The 18,959-nt window shown below is 33.9% G+C and overlaps 3 protein-coding genes across 4 annotated transcripts; 1 reads left to right on the top strand and 2 right to left on the bottom strand.

The window, feature by feature from the left end:
- The first annotated feature begins 299 nt into the window (after positions 1-299).
- LOC116130923 (ankyrin repeat-containing protein BDA1-like) lies at positions 300-5,884 on the top strand. 2 transcript variants are annotated; one of them, XM_031416604.1, is made up of 7 exons: positions 300-457; positions 621-693; positions 807-900; positions 1,349-1,465; positions 1,554-1,605; positions 3,665-4,261; positions 4,965-5,884. In XM_031416604.1, exons 1-7 carry the CDS (start codon positions 425-427, stop codon positions 5,643-5,645), a joined length of 1,647 nt encoding a protein of 548 aa, XP_031272464.1. In that variant the 5' UTR covers positions 300-424; the 3' UTR covers positions 5,646-5,884. The 2 variants fall into 2 exon arrangements, with proteins under 2 accessions (XP_031272464.1, XP_031272463.1); XM_031416603.1 differs by having other exon boundaries at positions 3,662-4,261.
- A 470-nt stretch (positions 5,885-6,354) lies between these two features.
- On the bottom strand, positions 6,355-8,688 carry LOC116130924 (cysteine proteinase inhibitor-like). The gene is made up of 3 exons (XM_031416605.1): positions 8,548-8,688; positions 8,242-8,437; positions 6,355-6,626 (listed from the first exon to the last, which is right to left on the bottom strand). The coding sequence occupies exons 1-2, from the start codon at positions 8,647-8,649 to the stop codon at positions 8,246-8,248; spliced, it is 294 nt and encodes a 97-aa protein (XP_031272465.1). The 5' UTR covers positions 8,650-8,688; the 3' UTR covers positions 6,355-6,626; positions 8,242-8,245.
- Positions 8,689-8,933: 245 nt separating this feature from the next.
- On the bottom strand, positions 8,934-11,300 carry LOC116131016 (cysteine proteinase inhibitor-like). The gene is made up of 3 exons (XM_031416681.1): positions 11,129-11,300; positions 10,823-11,018; positions 8,934-9,205 (listed from the first exon to the last, which is right to left on the bottom strand). The coding sequence occupies exons 1-2, from the start codon at positions 11,228-11,230 to the stop codon at positions 10,827-10,829; spliced, it is 294 nt and encodes a 97-aa protein (XP_031272541.1). The 5' UTR covers positions 11,231-11,300; the 3' UTR covers positions 8,934-9,205; positions 10,823-10,826.
- Between the last annotated feature and the right edge of the window lie 7,659 nt (positions 11,301-18,959).

Raw genomic sequence — 18,959 nt, 5'->3', positions numbered from 1 at the left:
GAGGTTTAAAAATAATTGAATAAAATATAATAATATTTTCAAAATAGGAAAATAAATATGTATTTTGGAAATGATAAGATTAGGATAGGGAAACAAAGCACCCGTTGTCTTTTATCAATTTGTAATTTTGCTACTCCAAAGCGGCAAAGGTTGGTGATAATTCCCAAACTACAATGAGTGTTTTAAATGCACGAAAAGGCGGGGAGATTACCAAAATAACCCTAACAGATTATAACTTTATAGTTTATAACACTAAAGTGGGAACTGGGAATGAATATTCGGGAAAGTCGTTAAGGCGGCGTCGTGAAGTGAGGCTGACTGGAAGTGGTAACTGGTTAAAGTCTTCAGGAGATAACTACAAACACGAGAGCTGCTCTATAAATAAATAAATTGTTTTTCAACTCCAAAATATCGATGGAGTTGGATGAAAAAGACACTAGACACTCGTTTCCCAGCTGTAAGTTACTCATTACTTTCTTCTTCTTTTATTTGTTTAAGCTTGGCATCTCTGTTCATATCATATACTAATAATACTGTTCTATTCTTTTTTTTTTTTTAATTTTTTGTTTCTTTTTCTTTTTTAGCATTTATTCATATGAATTATATCTATCGTGTTTTAGGCTCGAATAAAGAAGATTATGCAAGCTGATAAGGATATTGGGAAGATGGCTTTGGATGTGCCTCCACTTGTATGTAAGTTATTTCCCCAGTTTTTAGTCATAAATTATGTAAGTTATAGAACATACAGTATTGATGTTTTGTTATTAGTAGTGATGGTTGATACTTTTAATGAATATAATGTGCAGCTAAAGCATTGGAACTGTTTCTGCAAGATCTCTGTGACCAGACATATGGTATTACTTTGAAGAGGGCAGCAAAGACCATGAATTCTTTGCATTTGTAAGTTCATAATTTTTCTTTTCATATGTTATTTTATATGATGATTTTAACAAATTCTGTTGGGGTATATGCTATAGTCGTATTCTTGTAGACAATTGTGGATTTTTCGTCCTTACTGACTTGTTTGGTCTCCTCCAATTCTAAAATTTCTATAAGATATTGCCTCCAAATCTCATGTAAAAGTCCATGTCTTTCAAATACAAGATCAAGGGTTTAACTGCCCTTGAGGCCAGAGACTTGGGATATTATATAGCAGAAATTTCATGGCTATCAAGTTTGTAGAGTCGAAAGTAGCTCCCAGTTTAAAGCTTGATGAAAAAGATTGGAAGCAAGTTTGCATTCATTCATCTGAAGATGGAGTTTCTTAGATTTCGGAAGAAGGATTTTTATTTTTCGATTTTTTTTCCCCCTACATTTATATTGACTAATTTAATTTTTTGATCTGCAGAAAGCAGTGTGTAGAGACATTCAATGTTTTTGACTTTCTGAGAGAAATAGTTAGCAAGGTTCCTGATTTGGGTGGCTCTGATACCGCTGGTGATGAGCGTTCTGTTGCCAAAAGAAGGTTTGGGAGTGTGATAGTACATCTTCTTGTTAGTAGACAAAATATCCGGGCGTGTTTGATGACTAACAATATTTTAATCCCTTTATAGGAAAGTTGATGGCGAAGACACAGATGATGATGAGGCCAAAAGAAGCAGAATGGTTAGTTATTCTTTTCTTGTTTGGATCTTTCGTTAAAATAATAAACTCATAGCTTTGATACATGTGGTTCATCGTATTGCTTGTTCTAATTCATTATGACTCGGGATATTAGTTTTCTGAAAGATGAAATGCCTCTTATCTCTCAAGGCTGGCATATTAAGTATTTACAATATTTTAGGATTCTTTGATTTCGAGTTCAAAAGAAAATATATTATTTAGACTTATGCATTTAAAATATTTTCAAATTTTAGTCAAATTCAGATGTATTTTTAGATGAAGTGATACATTTGTTGTTGTAGTTCATAAACAGACAATGGGTTTTAATGAGTTCTTCTGGAACGTTAGTTGTTAAAAGTGGTCGTAATTGCTAAGTTGAAACATGACATGAAAACTTTTATTGCGGCAGGAGATTGGCCACACCAGTAGCAGTAGTAGAGGAAGGGGTAGAGGTAGGGGCAGAGGTCGTGAGCGAGGTAGTCAAACAGTAGAGAGAGATATATCTGTACACTATGAGAAGTTTGAAGATGATCCGGACATTTCAGATTACCAGGAGAAGAACAATCCAAGCAGACCAAGCCTTGAAAGATCATACAGTGCTGAAGAACCAAAGAGTAGTATTCCAGCTGGCAATATAGAATTGCCAATTAGAAACTTTGATCTTAATGTAGACTTACAAGTGAACAGCAACTCAACAGCTATGCCAGCTCCTGCTCCTTGGTTAACAACAGAAATTACGCCTAAAGTAAAGCATGAAGAATACCCTGGCTGGTCACTTTTTGACATTAAAAAGATGGCTGTTGATCCCCACCAACTTGCTAGCTTAAATAGGAGGACTGATGAGGATGAGGAAGGTTATGATGAAAAAGGATGAGTAGGAAATGCATCTGTGTAAAGTTGTTATTTTTGAAAAGTCTTTTCTAGTTTTAGGATGGAGTAGATGTGAAGATAGTACACTAAAACTGGTGGTAGGGAGCATAGGAAAGCAGAAATGAATACTTGAATCATTTTTATTTCCAAAATGTTTGAATATTCATATATTATCCGCTAACAAAGTTTCTAGGTTTAGGATGGAGTAGATGTGAAGATAGTACACTGAAACTGGTGGTAGGGAACATAGGAAAGCAGAAATGAATACTTGAATCATTTTTGTTTCCAAAATGTTTGAATACTCATATATTATCCACTAACAAAGTTTCAGAACATTTTTCTATTCCAAGTGGTGTTAGATCTTCCTAAATATAATTTTCTTCTTAGTTTTTATTTGTGAAATATTTTGAAAAATCATTTCATTGAGTTTTGTTTCGGTACAGGACCAGAAACGTCATTGTGATAGGAACTCACTTCTACCACTCAAACAACAAGAAGACAATTCAAACAGTAAACATAGAAAATAGCAAATACCCAGAAAGAGTAACAAAAGCTTGCTGAACTTCGAGGGCCAGGTCCCCCCTAATCTTCCTCTTCACTTTTCTGAATATCCCTCTCAATTCTCTCCAGTCTCTTCTCTTATTCTCCTGATGTCTCTCTCCATAACAGAATCCCTCATTTACCCATTCCCCTATTGCCGTATGTCACGCTCAAAGGACTTTCCTGCCAGCTACCCCACAATCCTCTACTTCACTCCCTTGTGTCTCCTACACCACCATATTTTGAGGTCCCATCATATTGTAATATTAAATGTTCAATGCAATGAAATCTGAGCTTTCACATTCATAATTTATGTTATAAAAAAGAATAAAAAGATAGATGGAATGGTAAGTAGTGGAAGGTCAGTGACTAAACTTGATCTTGAATGGGATGAACAGGTGGAGGGAATTCATTGAAAAGGCTTTTCAAAACTAACAATCTTGGCTTCTCAATCAACATTTTGGTCCTCTGTTCTCCCAATCCAGAAATAACTTGATTTCGTAATTAGCTGGTACAAGTCTTTGTCATGCATTTTAAAGTGGCATTGATTCATTGGAAAGTTTTGATTGACCAATAAATAGTAAACATCACACATATATCTTCTCTTTATATTAAGTCCCTTCTTGCCCTGCTTGAAACTTGAGTCCAGCAGAGTGTTATTCAGATGGATTCAAAACTATTGAAGGCTGCGAGAGAGGGAGATGTAGTGGCATTGGATTCATTACTTGAGGAAGATCCGCTGATCCTTGAAAAAGTTGCCTTATCACCAACTGCAGAGACTCCATTGCATATTGCTTCACTAGCTGGAAAAACTGTGTTTGTGAAGAAGATACTAAGCCTGAAGCCTTCCTTTGCATGGGAGCTGAACCCATCTGGGTTTAGTCCTTTACACATAGCTTCTGCAAATGGGTATATTGAGGTTGTGAAAGAGCTCTTGAAACTTGGCCCTCAACTTTGTCTAATCAAAGACAAAGCTGGTCGAAATCCTCTTCACTTTGCAGCCATGAAAGGTAGAGTTCATGTGATTGCAGAGTTGGTTTCTTGCTGTCCAAATTGTGTAAAAGAAGTTACAACAAAGGGAGAGACTCCTCTTCATTTGGCTGTAAAGAATAAACAGTTTGAAGCAGTTAAGATGTTGTTGGAAAAGGTGAAGGAGGATGATGAAAATGATAACGGTGAATTGATAAACGCCAAGGATAATGAAGGTAATACCATCTTCCAGCTGGCTATGGCTACTGAACAACTTCAGGTAAGCTTAATCTTATGCTTTACACTATTAAGGGTGATTTTTCGATGGGTTTGAACATATATAGCCAAGTTAGTAATCTTAATTTCCCAAAATGTGAAAGTTTTATTTAAAGAACAAATCTAGCATAAAAGCAAATGATTTACTAGTTATACCGTCAATGAAACAACAAAAGATAATGTTCTCTAACATATAACACTGGAGTATACTGAATCATAATATACTTGATAGTCTAGCATTTGCCAGTATAATTTAATGGTTTTATATAAGCCAACTATTTTTTCCATTGTTATTAATCATTGAGGGAATTGGATGAACTCACATAATTTTAACATCTTAGGAATCAGAATTAATGATAGCGATGTATAGGAGAAATACTGTTTTTCGATTGATTAAAAGAGACAGGAGAAATCTAGAATGCTCAACCAGTAAGTCAAAGAACCAACTAACAATCTCAAAAGAGTTCAACAAGCTGCCCACAAATCAAAATTAGTTGTCATTAAAAGATGGACCTCCACAGGACAGTTTCTTCATATTCAACATCTTCCATCTTTTGCAACTTATAAATAGAATATTAGTAGTAAATGATATTGACAGATAGCTATTGATACTAGTTTTTTTATTTTTAGATGAAAATTGCCTCACCTTAAAAACAGTTCTATAACTAAAAAAGTTTGATATTATTGATAAACTTGAGCATGGGCAGGTAATAGAACTGCTGAGAAATGAAAGCAAGGTTGAGCAAGACATGGATATAAAAGAAGTTGGTTCAGCTTCAGGACACCAATTTGATGATGGAGCTGAGGCCAAGACTCAAGAAACTCAAACTGCAAGTTCTGATTCAAAGCAAAACATTTGGGAAGAGGTTCAGGAAATGGTATTAGTTGTAGCCAGTTTGATAGCAACAGTAACTTACCAAGCAGGGCTCTCGCCTCCCTCCACCATCTGGAAACAAGATATGAAATTGGATTCTAAATGCATCTTTCATCACCATTACCATCCATTATCATATTCATGCCCAGATCTCAGTTACTTTCTTTTCATGTCTTTTAACACAGCTGGCTTCTTCGCCTCTATCTTCCTCATTTTCTTCTTCAGAAGCCCTTCTTCTGTTCAAGTCCTGTTGCCAATAGCCCTTATCTCCATGATGATAACTTACGTTACTCTGTCTGTGAAAATGTCTCCAAGTGGTCTCACTTTGCTCATTATATACCTCGCCACAATTGCCATTTTTGTCTACTGCGTTTTGGCTGTTGAATTTGTCAAGAAAATACTTCACAGCATGTTTGGTTTTGCAGCAGAAAAAGTCCGTGGCATGGCGAAAGCACTTGTAAAGAAAAGGAAACCAGCTTCAGCTTCTGCAGATGCCTTAAAATTGGATGCTTGATTCTGAGTTTTCTATCTGCTTATCAATTAATGTAAATGATACAAATAATTCTAGTGCGTGTGTGTGTATCTGCATAAGTATATTCCATGTTGTGAGTGAATAAGTTCAGTTGTAAGCCGAAAGCCCTTTATATACATCATTAAAAGAAGATAACTTGGAAAAGAAATTGTCTACTACTTGATTGCACAAGGGAAGGAAGGCTTGATTATCAAGTTCCATCCTTTTAATGCCAGAAATGAAAGCAAAGCACACATCGACAGTATTACTAATACATGCTCCAAATATCAGAGGCTGTGACTCTCTGATTACAGAATTCTTTAGAATCTCATTACGCTCAGAAATGAACATCCAGCCCAAAATTGAAAAAGAAGAAAAAAAAATCATAAAAATGAACAATTTTCAGGATGCCCAGTCAAAGAGTATTCTAAACTCTTTTATAAAATTAGTGATCATACTGATTCCTGCTTAAGAAGGCTTTTGTTTTATTATAGCTAAATCCCACTCTCAGCAGTCTTTGTTTTATTACCTGTACTGTAGTGCTTGATACTCTAATGACTTGCATAAAGAAAGTTCAAAGAATGATGAAAGAACATTCAGCCTAGAAAATAAATTTAACTAGATAGGGATAAAATTTGCCCATATAATACAGTAAATTTATTTTCACATAATTAGCACATTCGGCCTAGAAAGCAGAGCGATTAGATAGGGATAAAATTTGCACATATAATAGAATACAGTAAATTTATTTTCACATATTTAGCACGCTTGTTCATGAAGGCCTCATTAGACTAATGCATCACTTTGCACCATTCTAGAAGAGCTTCACGGAGTTGTACCATTTATAAGATAAGAAGAATCTACACACGTTTATTGCAAGGTTCAAAACAAATTCATAAGTCAGTTACATTTATTTCATACTGAATATAGCTTCAATATCCTGATATTTTTCTTTCCAAGTTTGATATACTGCAAGTCAGTCACCTGAAATTAAAAGGAAGCCATCATCAATGCCAATACTCAAGCTTGGCCAGTTAGAATTGTATGCATATCAAGTCTAATTGATTAAAATTTAATTAATACTTTCTAATATTTTATTTATAGTAATAATTAGATAATCTTACTAAATATATTGAAATAAAAATACCATACCACATATATACATACAAAAGACCAATCAAAAAGATTTCAAGTTCATGATACAAATATATTAACTTATCACAAAATGGCGTTTCAGATTCTGATATTGTCTAAAGAATATATGCTGCAAAGGTCCCAGCAAAACAAGCCAAAAAAGAAGAGTAGACCATTTCTTCTAACATCATTACATGCAGTGAATGGCAGTTTTGTAATAACAAAACTGTTAAAGATAATTTTTTTTTCACTTACCATTTAATTTTGAAGGTAGAAACAAATATGGGACTTAATTTTCTTTAGTTCAAAAATTGAGGTAAATCAGAGTCCAAAATCTTTTAGGTTCTAAGAACAGTAAAATCTAATGTTGATTCTGTAGTGCAGGAAAAGCAAAAGGGTCTCACCCCAGTGCTTAAGACATCCAAATGGATGACTTCACAATGCCATATTATAGATAAATAAGCTAGATTTTAAAAGCCATATCAACAAATAGATCCGCTCAGTCAAATGACAAGTCATAAGGTGTAAAATTGACAATGATGGCACAGTAGAGAAAGGTTAACAATTTGGTGGTTTTACACTCACTATGACCAGAAAAACAATAGGTTCAAGTATAAGTAATGCTAAATTTACTGAATTTCCCTCAGATCCAAACATCTAGCCAAAGTAAATTGACTTTCTAGTTACAATATGCATATTGGGATCCTTCTAATTGCAGACCTGTTCTAACCAATCTCAAACTCAGTATCATGGAGGGGCATGCCTCCTTCAACTATATGCAGGACACTGAAATTATACTTTATTTCAAAGAACATTTAGGCAATTGTTAGAAAGGAAAAAAATAAAAAATAAAAAGAGCTAAAAGAATTGCAACAAATAGGTAACGAGGGAACAGAAAGTCAATGTCTATTTACAGCAACTAAATGTTGGTAATGAAGGAGAAAAAGACCAGATGAAACACAAACGATCTGTGGTCATATATGAACCCCAACTAGAAAAGGGGAAAGCGAAGGGAGCTCAAAAAAGAGTATAAGTGAAATGCGATATTATCAGAAAAAAGTGTATTGATATCTGAGTAGTCTCGTTTTCACCCGACTGATAGTGAATGACATATAATTATGATGTACAGGGCCATTTACAAGTTTTGAAAAGAAATTCTGCATATGATGCAAAATTCTTATGTCTTCCATTTACAAAGGTTAGTAAGTGACTACATATGGCTCTGCATATAAAAGCTAATTAATTTTTTTGTGTCTCTCAAATACAGGCATATAATAACAAAATCACATACCCTCAATTGTACGACCATATGTTTAACATTCATTAATTAAAAAAAAAAATTACAATATAAAATAAGTAAATCCTTTAGCAGCCCCTTAAAAGTTGTCAATTTTTTTGTTTTCTTCCATGATTAAATTCCTTTTTAACAGATAAAAACAAATACAAATAGAAGAAGAAAAAATACCAAACTAAGCAGAAGTATCATCAAGAAGCTTAAACTCCTGCAACTCCTTGAATTGCAACCAAGGCTTCTCCCACACTTTTGCTTCATAAACATTCTTCTTATCTCCCTCACTCGCCTCCAGAGTTATATAATACATAGTACCAGAAACCACCTGCTGTTTCGCTTTCACGACTTTCCCAAACTGCAGCATCGTATTCTGCAACCAAACAAAAACAGAAAAGAAAAAAGAAAAGGTATAAATACAAAATCAATTCAATTTCAAAAATTGAGAAAATCAAAACAATTGAATTGAATTAAAAGGAAGACCTGTTTCTTGTTATGTTCATCAACGGCGAAACGCGCGAGGCCATCGATCTCAATGCTGTTAGCAGTTCCATCAACCTCACGAACTCCACCAAGCGTTGCCATTTCTTTCTCGGATCAAAATAACTATTTTTCTTCTTTCTTCCTTTCTTTGTTTTATGAGTCTTCTTCCTGCCACTATATAAATGGCTAATCATTATTATTTAATTAATTAATCAATTATGTTTTTGCACTCAACGCGTGGCTAGAGACATTTCCTTGGTCAACTTTGCCAACTGTACACACACAAATATAATAATTAGCCACATTCGGCTAGAAGCAGAGCGAAGAAAGTTCAAAGAATGATGAAAGAACATTCAGCCTAGAAAATAAATTTAACTAGATAGGGATAAAATTTGCACATATAATAGAATACAGTAAATTTATTTTCACATATTTAGCACGCTTGTTCATGAAGGCCTCATTAGACTAATGCATCACTTTGCACCATTCTAGAAGAGCTTCACGGAGTTGTACCATTTATAAGATAAGAAGAATCTACACACGTTTATTGCAAGGTTCAAACCAAATTCATAAGTCAGTTACATTTATTTCATACTGAATATAGCTTCAATATCCTGATATTTTTCTTTCCAAGTTTGATATACTGCAAGTCAGTCACCTGAAATTAAAAGGAAGCCATCATCAATGCCAATACTCAAGCTTGGCCAGTAAGAATTGTATGCATATCAAGTCTAATTGATTAAAATTTAATTAATACTTTCTAATATTTTATTTATAGTAATAATTAGATAATCTTACTAAATTTATTGAAATAAAAATACCATACCACATATATACATACAAAAGACCAATCAAAAAGATTTCAAGTTCATGATACAAATATATTAACTTATCACAAAATGGTGTTTCAGATTCTGATATTGTCTAAAGAATATATGCTGCAAAGGTCCCAGCAAAACAAGCCAAAAAAGAAGAGTAGACCATTTCTTCTAACATCATTACATGCAGTGAATGGCAGTTTTGTAATAACAAAACTGTTAAAGATAATTATTTTTTCACTTACCATTTAATTTTGAATGTAGAAACAAATATGGGACTTAATTTTCTTTAGTTCAAAAATTGAGGTAAATCAGAGTCCAAAATCTTTTAGGTTCTAAGAACAGTAAAATCTAATGTTGATTCTGTAGTGCAGGAAAAGCAAAAGGGTCTCACCCCAGTGCTTAAGACATCCAAATGGATGACTTCACAATGCCATATTATAGATAAATAAGCTAGATTTTAAAAGCCATATCAACAAATAGATCCGCTCAGTCAAATGACAAGTCATAAGGTGTAAAATTGACAATGATGGCACAGTAGAGAAAGGTTAACAATTTGGTGGTTTTACACTCACTATGACCAGAAAAACAATAGGTTCAAGTATAAGTAATGCTAAATTTACTGAATTTCCCTCAGATCAAAACATCTAGCCAAAGTAAATTGACTTTCTAGTTACAATATGCATATTGGGATCCTTCTAATTGCAGACCTGTTCTAACCAATCTCAAACTCAGTATCATGAAGGGGCATGCCTCCTTCAACTATGTGCAGGACACTGAAATTATACTTTATTTCAAAGAACATTTAGGCAATTGTTAGAAAGGAAAAAAATAAAAAATAAAAAGAGCTAAAAGAATTGCAACAAATAGGTAACGAGGGAACAGAAAGTCAATGTCTATTTACAGCAACTAAATGTTGGTAATGAAGGAGAAAAAGACCAGATGAAACACAAACGATCTGTGGTCATATATGAACCCCAACTAGAAAAGGGGAAAGCGAAGGGAGCTCAAAAAAGAGTATAAGTGAAATGCGATATTATCAGAAAAAAGTGTATTGATATCTGAGTAGTCTCGTTTTCACCCGACTGATAGTGAATGACATATAATTATGATGTACAGGGCCATTTACAAGTTTTGAAAAGAAATTCTGCATATGATGCAAAATTCTTATGTCTTCCATTCACAAAGGTTAGTAAGTGACTACATATGGCTCTGCATATAAAAGCTAATTAATTTTTTTGTGTCTCTCAAATACAGGCATATAATAACAAAATCACATACCCTCAATTGTACGAGTAGATGTTTAACATTCATTAATTAAAAAAAAAAAAATTACAATATAAAATAAGTAAATCCTTTAGCAGCCCCTTAAAAGTCGTCAATTTTTTTGTTTTCTTCCATGATTAAATTCCTTTTTAACAGATAAAAACAAATACAAATAGAAGAAGAAAAAATACCAAACTAAGCAGAAGTATCATCAAGAAGCTTAAACTCCTGCAACTCCTTGAATTGCAACCAAGGCTTCTCCCACACTTTTGCTTCATAAACATTCTTCTTATCTCCCTCACTCGCCTCCAGAGTTATATAATACATAGTACCAGAAACCACCTGCTGTTTCGCTTTCACGACTTTCCCAAACTGCAGCATCGTATTCTGCAACCAAACAAAAACAGAAAAGAAAAAAGAAAAGGTATAAATACAAAATCAATTCAATTGAGAAAATTGAGAAAATCAAAACAATTGAATTGAATTGAAAGGAAGACCTGTTTCTTGTTATGTTCATCAACGGCGAAACGCGCAAGGCCATCGATCTCAATGCTGTTAGCAGTTCCATCAACCTCACGAACTCCACCAAGCGTTGCCATTTCTTTCTCGGATCAAAATAACTATTTTTCTTCTTTCTTCCTTTGTTTTATGAGTCTCTTCTTCCTGCTACTATATAAATGGCTAATCATTATTATTTAATTAATTAATCAATTATGTTTTTGCACTCAACGCGTGGCTAGAGACATTTCCTTGGTCAACTTTGCCAACTGTACACACACAAATATCGCTAATACTCCGCTATATGATTTATTTAAAAAAGAGTAATTTAGGTTTATACTACTTTTTTCCACCATTTTTATTATACCATAATATGATATATATCACAATTACATAAATTTTATTATAATATTAAAATTTTTAAATAATTAAAATTTTATATGATTGTGATATATGCCACATCATGATATAATAAATATAGTATAAAAAAGTAGTGTAAATATAGTATTATTTGTTTTCAAATTAGATATTTCATGTTATTTATTTGTTTATCAGATAAATATAAAAATATTTATTTATTATAATTTTTTTTTTCATCCATTGTTATTAATTTATTATGATAGGCGGAATGTTTTAAATACTAACATTTGTAAATTAGTAAAGAAAATATATCAGAAAAATTTATTAAATGTCTCCGAATTTAATTGTTTTAACTTTAATTTGGAATAAGTAGCGAAAATATAAATACAAATTTAGTATTTTATATTTTAAGAAAACCTGGGCCTTTTTTTTGTGTGCAGCCACTAGTTTTTGAAATGCGACTCCAACACTATGTATTTGGTCTTTTTGTTGTGAGCATTTATTGGCTTTAGAAATAAGACCCGAATCTTTATTTTTTAAAAACAGTTAAGTTATTCTGTTTACGTTTAAAGGAAATAATGTTTTTATTATTTACCTAAATTTAATTAATTTAACATCCAAAATGGTCACCAATATTAAGAGATTAGTACATCTTTTGGGGGTTAAATTTATGAAATTATTGATAAATTTAAAGGTTAAATTGATAATATTTCCAAAACTAGTCAACACTGTACTCACTACAAAAAAAGCTAAAGACAACACACAAGGTTAGGGTCTTCTTTTTTAAACCAATGGGTGCTTTTTGCAAAAAGACTAAACACATAGGATTAGGGTTGCATTCCTGAAACCAATAGATGTTCGCTGACAAAGGTCAAATACACAAGGTTAGGATGCATTTTTTAAACTGGGGGGTGTTTACTACAAAAAAGGCCAAACGCATAGAGTTTAGTTTAAAATAAAAAACTTTTTTTTTTCTTTAATGAATAGATTGTTTTCCTATAAAATATATTTAAGTTAATATTTTATTTAAAGATAAATTTATAAATGCAAATATTACTATACTGGAATAGAAATATATAACAACAAACTCGGTTTTTCTTTTTTGGGATTTTGTATAAATTATTAGGTAAGTTTTAAAAAAAAAAAATGTTATCATATGTTATCCATTATGGACGGTCGTCCATTAATTTTGGACAGGCGTCCACAAATAATGGACGCCCGCCCTTCACCCAAATATGAAAAAAAAAAAAAATTTTCCATGGGGACCCCGTCCACAATTGTGGACGGCCGTCCTTAATTTTGGACGGGCGTCCATAATTTTGGACACTCGTCCAAAATTAATTCTTAAAAAATATTTTTTAAACACTGGACGGTTGTCCCTAACTTATGGACGGCCATCCTTAATTGTGGACGGTGTCCATACTGAATGACCCCCGTCCATTCATTATGGACGGCCGTCCAAATGTTATTAAATTTAAAAAAAATTTTGCGTTTTAAATTATTTTTTTGTTTTTTGCTTCTCCATACGCTTCTCCAATTACAAGAGCTAAAAACGAAAGAAAACCGGCGCCAAAATTCGTCGTCCCTTCTGCTCATCGTCCCTTCGCTCACGTTGCCGTTTGTTTCGTCTCAGCGTCTGCATTCCCAGCCATTTCTTCCCACAACAAACGTTTTCTCCTCATTTTCCAGGTACCATGTGAATAATGAAAGCTATCATCTATTCATTTCATCAACTTCATTTCATCAAACCATAGCTAATTTTACAGTCGAAAGAGAGATACAGGAAAGGGAGATTACAGAGATGTTTCAAAGGAGATTAGAGAGATTTGTGCAGGTTAATAACGATTTTATATATTATACATTTATTTAGTTTTTTATCGTGAACATTTTATATAACTTTATCATTTATTTGTTTTGTATTATATTTTGGATTGATATATGTTAAAATAGAAAAACACTGATACGAAAAATTGTTGTTGATTGTTATGAATCAGATTAAAGAATATGGAAGAGTCCAGTTTGCCTCAGAATATGGAGAGTCAGTTTGCCTCAGAATATAGAAGAGTCCAGTTTGCCTCAGAATATGGAAGAGTCCAATTTGCCTCATTTCAATGATATTGAGGTAAATTATTGATCGTTTGTTTATTTTATTTGATGTGTTGTATAGTACATTCTAATTTTATGTATTATAAAACTATTAAATCAGAAAATGAACGTGATGAATTAGAAGATATGAGATTGAGAGGAAGAATAGAGCCTCTATTGGAATATGTTTGATTCAGTTGATAGTCTGTGAAGTATTACAAACGGTATGGTAACAAATAGGATTGAAGCCATGATACGTACTCAAAGAAATGCGAAGATGGAGAGATGAGATATGTGACAGTGCATGTTCTTATTCTGGAAAGGAGAGATGTAAGTCCAGAAATACCTTGAAAAACAACCTTTTGCCAAAACAGATTGTAAGAGTCGGATTAGTACAGCTTTGAATGGTGAATGCAAATGGAATTAAATCAGTTGCTTGAACATAACCATGATCTTACAAGTCCGACAAAAAAAGATATTTCAAGGTTAACCGAACGATACACCTTATGTGAAAAGGCGACTGAAGTTAATGATGTGGCTGGGATTAGACCGTGTAAGAATTTTCAGTCATGTTTAGTTGAGGCGGAGGTGTAGAGAATTTGACGTTTCTAGAAAAAGATTGTAGGAACTACATTGAAAAAGTGAGAAGTTACGACTTGGAGTTGGAGATGCTTCCGCAATACTTGATATTTTAGGAAAATGCAAAAGGAGAATTCAAATTTCTGGTACATGATTGATGTAATGAGAGAGTCAATTACAGAAGTGTTATGGTTGATGCTAGATGTAGGGTGCTATAAAGAATTCGGTGATGCTTCCGCAGTACTTGGTATTTTAGGAAAATGCAAAAGGAGATTCAAATTTCTGGTACATGATTGATGTAGATAAAGAGTTGATTACAAATGTGTTATGGGTTGATGCTAGATGTAGGGGTGCATATAAGAATTCGGTGTGTTATCACCTTCACACAACGTATTTGACGAAGAAGTATGACATGCCATTTGCTGCTTTTGTGGGGGTTGATCATCATGGACATCAACGTTGTTAGGTTGTGGGTTAATTCTCATGAGGACACTGAGACATTTGTATGGCATTTCGTTCTAGCTTGAATGCATGATGTCGCTCCTAATGGAATAATCACTGATCAAGATAGGCCATGCAAATGCAATTAAGATTATTTCCCTGTACAAGACCATAAGTGGTGTTTTATGGCATATAATGAAAACTGCCTGAAAAGTTAAGGGGTATAAGGAATATGAAACTATCAAGTTTAATTTGCAAAATGTTGTGTGATTCCTTTCGCGTGAAGAGTTTGAAGAGCGGTGGAACCAATTTGTTGATGTGCACACCTTCACGATAATGCATGTATGTGAGTGTACAAGATAGAGTAGATGGGTGCCTGCATTTCTTAAAGATACTTTCTGGGCAGGTATGTCTACCCCCAACGTGTGAAAGTATGCATGCATTTTTTTATAGGTATGTCAATTCCAAAACCACTTTGAACATTTGGAACAATATTAATGCTTGTGAGCTAAAGTGGAAAAAGAAAGGGAGGCTAATTTTAGATCTTTTAAATCTTGGATACCATGCACAACTAATTACCCTATTGAGAAACAATTTCAATGTGCATACACAACTGCAAAGTTTAAAGAGCTTCAAGATGAGATTGCCGGGAAGATTTATTGTGAGTTATCTTTTCTGAAAAATGTATTCATGCGAGGATTTCAGTTTGGGAAGATGTTTGTTTGGAGATAATAGTCCCCGTGTTCCTCATGTAGTGTACTTGATGAAATTCTTGTGATATTCGTTGTACTTGTCATTTGTTTGAGTTCAGGGGATTTTATGTAGACATGCCATTATGGTGTTGATTCATAAAAGGGTTTCACACTTCCGGAAAAGTACATTTTACGGCGTTGGAGGAAGAATGTGAACAGATGTCATACGAAATTAAGGTTAGTTATAATAGGTGGAGCACCAACATTGAAGGACAACGTTTTGATAAGTTGTGTAATTAATGCTGACAGTAGCGGATCTGGCATCAAACAATGAGGAGATATAATAATGATGACGGAGTTTATGATTGACACGAGGAAACAGTTGGAGCAAAAGGAAAGTGAGGAGGGGTTGGTACAACAGTGAACATCTCTTCTAGAACCGTTTGACTAGTCAAGATGGGGACAGTCCTCCTAAAGAGGGGAATACCCTAATCATTAGTCCACACAGCTCGTAGCAAAGGTCGTCCTCCATGGAAGAAACAGTCGAAGATTGAAGAAATTGTACTAGGGTTAAAAAGAAAAATTACAAAAACAAAGAATTGGTATGACTTTACATTATTTCAGTAATTTTTTTGAAACATTATTTACTTATTGAAGTTTAGTAATATCGACTTGATTATTAATGTGTTATGATACTTTTTAGGAAAAGATCATCGGTACAGCGACAACAGGAACAGTTTCTTTCAAGTACTTCCGTGGCCGATGGGGAAACTCAAGTGTGTCAAATGATGTTGTTACTACACAAGTATGTTTTATATCTTGTATAACTATAATTGCCTTAAGTTTTTCATACCGTGTGCTAAATTGGTTGTTAAATAATGACAGATGTCCACTGGTCCGGTTCCAAATCTCATAGGACAAGTAGTTTCTATACTGGACAGGAGTTTGTAAATGATGAACATTCTCGTTGGGAGATGTTTGATATTTTTGCCAAGTTGAAGCATATAGATTGTATTTGTATAAATTTTTCATGCTTTGATTAATTTCTACCGAATGCAGTTGAGTTGTATGCTTACAGTTGTTTTATTTTTGTTTTTTCATCATTGTTGTTTAGGATAGTGAATTCATGATAATGACGTTAATGTATATGGCATTTTGGATATGCATTTCTTTTCAGATTTGAATTTTTATGTCTTTGGGTATGTCTAGTATACATATACATACATTGAAAAGAGTTGTAGACATATGTATACAAAAGACAAATCTATTTATAAACAAAAGACACCTTTATTTATAAACAACTACAATCTTTATTACAACATCCGCTCAAATCAATCTATTTATAAACAAAGGAAAATTCTTCATCATGGTGCAGGGGGTGAGGTTGACTAGAGATGAGAAGGCTGTTGAGAAGTTTTTCATCATGTTGAAAATCTCTTGTCATGCGGTCTCCAATGATGTCAACTGTTTCTTCAATCTTGATGCAAACGTGTTGAAATCACTTTGCAGTTCTTGCATTTGCCTCTCAGTTCGTGAAAAACGCTCTTCTTGAAACTTTTCCATCCGCTCAAATCTGCTTTCTATTTCTGTAAAGTATGAAACCCATATCTTCTACATTCTCAGATGGTCCAGTTCAGTACCCATTCTTCTTCTTTTGCACAAATAAACTTGTCCTTCAGTAACCCCTTCTTGAATACTGACACCTTCTTGAACTGTTGCTCTCGCTCGATTTCATCCCTAATAAGATACCATTGTCCTGCCATATTCTTTTTATCAAACCCATTCTATTCAATGTCACATCCCCAACACTAGTTGTAGAAAACGTAATCTTATTTTTGCATCATCAGGGTTGATCTCAATATTCAACTTCTCACATATTAACGTAACCAGACATCCCCCAATATATTTCTCCTTTCTCTGCAGGGATCTCCCACTTCTTAATCAATAACTTTGCTGAATTAAGCTGAATTAACTTGCCTCCCTGCTACTGCTGCTTCCATGAACAATAAATCCTTAACGTCACATTTCCATTTGTCTCTTTCTTACCATTAAATGTGAAAGTCAAGTACTGTGAAATACTCTCATAGCAGGATTCTGTAACTTTGTAGATTTACACCTATGGGATGGTAAGTCCCTATTCCGGAAACATCAATCCAAGCTGGTTTGGAATCCCAGTTTCTAGTACGTTTTCCAAACCTTCACAATCAAATCCTATCCAGGTTGCTAAATCTTGGGGTGTCACTACAAAGTTCTGATTCTTTAATTAAAGACATTGTATACGCCTGAAACTCATCACTGTCTGTCTCTACACTTCCAACTACCAAAAAACTCATATATCAAATGCCTATATCCATCATATCTCATACTGACTAAACGGTCCCATTTCAAATGATTAATCCACCATTGATTTTCAACCTAAACCTAAACTTGTTAGAAGTCCTAAATCCAAACTTCTTCCAAGCAAATATCTCTTTTCGACACGTCCTCGTATTGTTTTTTATGTCACAGTCTCGAAATGAAGTGCAGATGAGGATGTCCTTTCTGAGGAAGTTTATTTTTTGCCCTCACCATTTTCTGCTTTCTTCTAAAACCTGTATACATTAAAAAATCGTCATCATAATCTGCCAAGACACATAGCCAATTCAAGGGGATGCAATGGCCATTTTTGAGGAAACAAGCAAAGGGTATCCCTAAACAAATCGACCTACATGAATTATGGTGGACTAATCAAAAAGCAAAAAGCGAACAAAAGCTGACGATAGTAGCTAATCTCTCTTGGCATCAAATGAGAGCAGTTTGACATAGTCCTGATACTGGGAATTCCGTGGCTTCGTTTCATAAGTTATGATTCTTTTGAGGCACTATGCGCTATTGAGGTATGTCCCTTGCACAACCTAATACAATCACCAATTTTTTCCTGAGGAAAATCCGACATTCAATGGTTTAGGATCTAGACTCTAGATGAAGCTCTGGTTGTGTTTATTTTAGTTACAATTGTTGAAATTAAGTACGGTCTCTTGAACAGGACTATTTTTGGGATTGAAGTTCTTAGGACTTCTTCTCTTATTCATCTAATTGGTCAACAAAAATATGCTAAGGATTTATTGGAAGAGGCAGGATGATTGATGCCAACCTTGTTACACTCCAAAAGCTCTTGGAATGGCCAACAGTTTGCATGGTCACAGGTCTAGTGATTACTGCTTGTTTTTAGGCTCTAATCAATCTAGTGGAGCCCAGGAAACAAAAATTGCTAGCACTTCCTTAAACTAAAGCTGAATATGGAGCATTGGCTGAAATTGCTACTAAGGCTGCTTGGATTTAGTTTGTTCTCTGAATTGGATTTAACTTTTATTGGTTTCCTATATCTGGTATAAAATACAAGTGATGGATGTTTTTCTCTAATCTTTTCATGTTAGAACAACCATATTAAGTTGATGCTTATTATGTTAGGATCAAGTTACTTATGAACTTGTTATTCAACACGTTTCGTCAGAGTTTCAAACCGAGATATTTTAACCAAGGCCCTGTCAACTGCTGGGTTTGAGCAACTTAGAGACAAGTTGCAAGTTGTTCCGGTTTTTAATTTAAGAAGAGTCGCATGAATTATACCTGATTGTTTTCAGATGGTTTGTTTAAGTAGTAAAACTGCTGAGTCTAAAATTGGTTAACCCTG

This window comes from Pistacia vera, unplaced genomic scaffold, assembly GCF_008641045.1.
Source record: "Pistacia vera cultivar Batoury unplaced genomic scaffold, PisVer_v2 Contig227, whole genome shotgun sequence".
Lineage (NCBI taxonomy): Eukaryota > Viridiplantae > Streptophyta > Magnoliopsida > Sapindales > Anacardiaceae > Pistacia > Pistacia vera.
The sequence above is the reverse complement of the archived record's forward strand: the minus strand, read 5'-3'. Positions and strand labels throughout refer to the sequence as shown.